Genomic DNA, 4,783 nt, shown 5'->3' with positions numbered 1-4,783 from the left:
ACCATAGAATAATCCAAACAATAGAGCCCTGGGAATAACGCTTCCATCATTGGTCACCATGGTCGACGGATAACCATATAATAATCCAAACAATAGAGCCCTGCCATTTCACAAAGGATCCCTGCACGACTTCATCAAGCCAAGCGAGTTGGGGTCCTGAGGAACGAAAGGATGAGAGAAAAACCGTTTAAAGATGAGGGAGTCGAGACCGATCGTAGGTTCTACTGTTGACGTTCCTGCCGTCCCCTCTTCATTCACCCTCCCCGTTACTGCAGACATGATGTATGTTGGTCACCATGGTCTCCCCAGACTGGGAAATATTCTACTCTCTCTCTCTCTCTCTCTCTCTCTCTCAGTCTCTTCTAGACACGGATGTTGAGTACGCATTCTTCCTCTGTCTATAACGCAATGCGGGGGGGGGGGGAACGGAGCGTCGGCGGCGTTGTGACGGGGATGCACGCTTCTTGCGTGTGTATCTAAAAACCCAGAAGACGGGGACGTTCGCAGTTGACTTTGCGTCCTTTCATCTGGGGGCGACTCGTCGGAAATCCCTCGCTCATGCGACTTTTGCCGGTGAAGAAAGCGAGGAGAATGATGAGAGAAGGGTGCGAGAAGAAAGGAGAGAGATATCGGTTCGGTAAAGCTTTTGGAAGCGGCAATTAATTATTTCCGTTTCGCAGGTCCGGCGGAGGTCAATCGTGGACCAGCGGACTCGGGTTTCCCCTCTGCGTTGTCAGGCCGCTTCACGGACGAGATAACTAAGCAAGACTACAGGAGAGAGAGGGAGAGAATCAGTGAGGGAAAGATTGAGGGTGTTAGAGAGAGAAGTGAGGGAGAGTTGGGCCTGTCGGCCCTGCGCATGAGGACAGAAGCAGCGAGCGAGGGAAAACGTGAGAGGGTGTGGTCATGTACATGCAGACGTCGTCACGTCCCTCTCCACCTCAAGAAAAGATCAACAGTTGGCAATTGTTATCACCCTCCGAGTGAAGTATATCGGGAGAGAGAGATAAGAATTAGACTGCGCGTCTTCGTGAAGCCATGGCAGTCAGTGAAACCCAGTAACCCAACGCTGATTTTGGGCTTGCGGTTGGGTCGCCTCTTTCTCTCTCTAGAAGTTCTCACCCAAAGCCTTTACCCAGTCTTTTTTTCCAGGCTGACAGTGCCGGAGCTTCAAAATATTCGACTGTGCGGAGCCCAGATGAAGGAGAGAGAGAGAGAAAGAGAGCGAGAGAGCGAGAGAGAGAGAGAGAGAGCGAGAGAGAAAGAGAGAGAGAGAGAGAAAGAGAGCGAGAGAGAGAGCAAGAAAGAGAGCGAGCGAGAGAGAGCAAGAAAGAGAGAGAGAGAGAGAGAGAGAGAGAGAGAGAGAGAGAGAGAGCAAGAAAGAGAGCGAGCGAGAGAGAGCAAGAAAGAGAGTGAGAGAGAGAGCAAGAAAGAGAGTGAGAGAGAGAGCAAGAAAGAAAGCGAGAGAGAGAGCAAGAAAGAGAGCGAGAGAGAGAGCGAGAGAGAAAGAGCAAGAGAGAGATAGAGGGAGAAAGAGAGAGAGAGAGAGAGAAAGAACAAGAGAGAGAGAAAGAGAGAGAGAAAGAGCAAGAGAGAGAGAGAGGGAGAAAGAGAGAGAGGGAGAAAGAGCAAGAGAGAGAGAGAGGGAGAAAGAGAGAGAAAGAGCAAGTAAGAGATAGAGGGAGAAAGAGAGAGAGAGAAGAGCAAGAGAGAGATAGAGGGAGAAAGAGAGAGAGAGAGAGAGCAAGAAAGAGATAGAAGGAGAAAGAGAGAGAGAGAAGAGCAAGAGAGAGATAGAGGGAGAAAGAGAGAGAGAGAGAGAGCAAGAAAGAGATAGAGGGAGAAAGAGAGAGAGAAGAGCAAGAGAGAGAGAGAGGGAGAAAGAGAGAGAGAGAGAGAGAGAGCAAGGAAGAGATAGAGGGAGAAAGAGAGAGGGAGAAGAGCAAGAGAGAGATTGAGGGAGAAAGAGAGAGAAAAGAGCAAGAGAGATAGAGCGAGAAAGAGAGACTGAGAAGGAGAGGGAGAAAGCGCGAGAGAGAGAGAGAGAGCGAGAGATGATGAGCGGAAAAAACAAGGAAAGATACCCGTCTCAGCCATGGTGGGCTCCGAATGACAGTCGCCCCGGCCAACCCCTAGTACATCCGTCAGAGGAGAGAGAAAGTCTGAGGGCGACACGCGGTGGAAAAGAGGGAGAATGACTCCGGTTTGGCAGAAGCTGTGGCGCGGAGGTGGACCCCTCACAGCTGTGTAGCTCTATCTCTACACCCCCCCCCTCCTTTCACGCCCTCTCCCCACCCCGTAATAAACAGCTCGCTGTGCACCGTGGCGAAACAAGTAGAAGACGAAGAGCGAAGCAGCCTGTGTCTTCAGCTGGAGCTGAAACAGAGGAGCAACTAGAAGACACCCCATCCCGTCTTGTTCCCCCTTTCTCCCTAGTTTTCTATCTATCTCTCTGTCAATCTTTCTCTTCCTGACTCAACGTCAAGACGGGAAAGAAAAACGCTTGGCCAATCTTTAAACTTTTTTGTTTCGTTTCGTCTTTCTGCTTGGGGCGGTGCTTGGCCAAGCCTTCTTGTTTTGACGTGTCGAGCATCCGTGTGGGTAGAATTCAGCGTCTCTTCTTCTGTCTGCTGCGTTTACGACTGTTTGTTCCTCCGAGGAGGCCGATGAAAGGATAGATCCTATCCGACATCAACCCATTTCCTCCTTGTTTTAGTCTCCTTTTAGGGTTTTCTCGCAGGATTTCATGTCTGAGGACGGTTTCCCCTTCTCGCCCTCCAATCTGGCGCTCCACAGAGAGCCAGACAAACCTAACCCTAACCAGAAGCAGCAGGCAGCTTCAGCTAGAAGAAGTAGGAAGCTTCCCGGAACCCCAGGCAATTACTCTTCAAACCTCTCTCTTCCAGAACCTTACTTCGCTATGTTATTCGTTTACCATGATCTTATGTTGAATGAGAACAGATCCAGATGCAGAGGTGATCGCGTTATCCCCGAAGACGCTCATGGCGACGAATCGATTCATCTGTGAGATTTGCAACAAGGGTTTTCAAAGAGACCAGAACCTGCAACTACACCGGCGAGGGCACAACTTGCCATGGAAGTTGAAGCAAAGAACTGGCAACGAGGTGGTGCGGAAGAAGGTCTATGTTTGCCCGGAGAAGTCTTGCGTCCACCACGACCCCTCTCGAGCGCTCGGCGATCTCACCGGCATTAAGAAACACTTCAGCCGCAAACACGGCGAGAAGAAGTGGAAGTGCGACAAGTGCTCGAAAAAGTACGCCGTCCAGTCAGACTGGAAAGCCCATATCAAGATTTGCGGCACCCGTGAATACAGGTGCGACTGCGGCACCCTCTTCTCCAGGTTCTCTCCTCTCCACTAAATCGAGTGCTTTATCCTCCCGATGTGATTGCCCATCTCAGATTTTCATTCATCTCCTAGTTCGTCTTCTTCTTCTGGTTTCTGCAGGAAGGACAGCTTCATCACCCACAGAGCTTTCTGCGACGCTTTGACCGAGGAGAGCGCCAGGCTTTCCTCTGCGGCCTCTGCAGGGCTATCGTTCAAGAGCAACGACATTCTCGAGGGAGACGGCCATCTTCACTCGATTTACAGGCCCGCTTATGAGGCCCAAGAAGGCCTCTTGCTCGATCGCCACCGAGTCAACCTCTCGCTCTGGCTCGAAAACAAAAGCGTATCCAGCCAGCAGCAGCTCAATCCGACGGCGGAGGTTATGCCATCCGCCGATTACCTGGCAGCGAGCTCCATGGCGCTGCCTGAGCTCTTCCACTTAGCTTCACCCCAAGCAGTAAACTTCGGAGCGTGTTTTCAGACAGGCTCTGCCCACTCTCTCTCTAATTCCTCCTTCTTCGGCTTGCCGGAGAGGAAGATCCATAACCAGCAGCTGGAACTAAACCCTTGCGCTGCTCACATGTCGGCGACGGCGATGTTACAGAAGGCAGCTCAGATGGGCTCAAGCACCAACCACCACTCGTCATCCGCGTCGTCTTCTTCTTCGTCATTCCCAAATGGATTCAGCGGGATTGTGAGCTCGGGGAAGGGAATTGTTCATCCAACGGTGGATAACAAGAGCGAGTTCTCTCTGTTTAATCCGGACCAGGAATTTTTCCTCACCAGTGTGCCCGCCACGACGTCTTCCTCGGCTGGCGTTATGGCGACGATGATGCGGCCTCAGGGACCTCCGAAGACGGGCACGTGGCCTCATGAAGTGGGTCGCGCCCTGACGAGAGATTTTCTGGGAGTGGGAGGAGAAGAGACGAGACCTCCTTTTCTCCAGCATGAGCTCGCCCCGTTCGCCTCCATTGATCCGGAAATGCACCTGATGAGCGCCTCTTACAGCAGCTTACGTTAGAAGCCTCCGGATCATCGTCTCCCCGCCTTTCCATTTCTGGATACAGTTCGATTTCTGCTGTAAAGACGTTTTTTCCTAGCGTTCTCGCAAGAACGACAAAGCAGTGCATTGAGCTGCTGCAAAGGCCCTGGACGGGACGATATGTTAAGGGACTTTTATTTCGCAGAATCATCATGCATACCTCTCTGGACGGTATCTTTAGTTGAAACCGCTGAATTTGCGTAATATTGTGTAAAATTTGCCAGTGAAGAATTATCGTCCGTGCCACAGGATGAGTGAGCTCAATGGTGCATATGTGGACTGCTTAGAAACAACAAATGCTGGAGACCGCTATTCCGGTCAATCAAATCTTATTATAAACAGTGGAACGTATCTTGGGCAGCGCTCTTCCTGCCCGAGTGGTGCTCAAAGATCTT

At 51.2% G+C, this 4,783-nt stretch overlaps 1 protein-coding gene across 2 annotated transcripts; it reads left to right on the top strand.

The window, feature by feature from the left end:
• Positions 1–2,047: 2,047 nt before the first annotated feature.
• On the top strand, positions 2,048–4,490 carry JKD (C2H2-like zinc finger protein). 2 transcript variants are annotated; one of them, XM_078578931.1, is made up of 3 exons: positions 2,048–2,876; positions 2,962–3,334; positions 3,467–4,490. In XM_078578931.1, the coding sequence occupies exons 1-3, from the start codon at positions 2,747–2,749 to the stop codon at positions 4,365–4,367; spliced, it is 1,404 nt and encodes a 467-aa protein (XP_078435057.1). In that variant the 5' UTR covers positions 2,048–2,746; the 3' UTR covers positions 4,368–4,490. The 2 variants fall into 2 exon arrangements, with proteins under 2 accessions (XP_078435057.1, XP_078435049.1); XM_078578923.1 differs by having other exon boundaries at positions 2,130–2,876; positions 2,962–3,361.
• Positions 4,491–4,783: the final 293 nt, after the last annotated feature.

This window comes from Wolffia australiana, chromosome 1 (assembly GCF_029677425.1).
Source record: "Wolffia australiana isolate 7733 chromosome 1, ASM2967742v1".
Taxonomy (NCBI): domain Eukaryota; kingdom Viridiplantae; phylum Streptophyta; class Magnoliopsida; order Alismatales; family Araceae; genus Wolffia; species Wolffia australiana.
This window is presented reverse-complemented; position numbering and strand designations above follow the sequence as displayed.

Excerpts from the sequence above, each read along its gene's own strand:
- JKD (XM_078578923.1), top strand. The coding sequence starts at position 2,747 with ATGTCTGAGGACGGTTTCCCCTTCTCGCCCTCCAATCTGGCGCTCCAC. Across the intron at positions 2,877-2,961 it reads GAAGCTTCCCGGAACCCCAG|ATCCAGATGCAGAGGTGATC; the intron begins GCAATTACTCTT and ends GAATGAGAACAG. Across the intron at positions 3,362-3,466 it reads TGCGGCACCCTCTTCTCCAG|GAAGGACAGCTTCATCACCC; the intron begins GTTCTCTCCTCT and ends TGGTTTCTGCAG.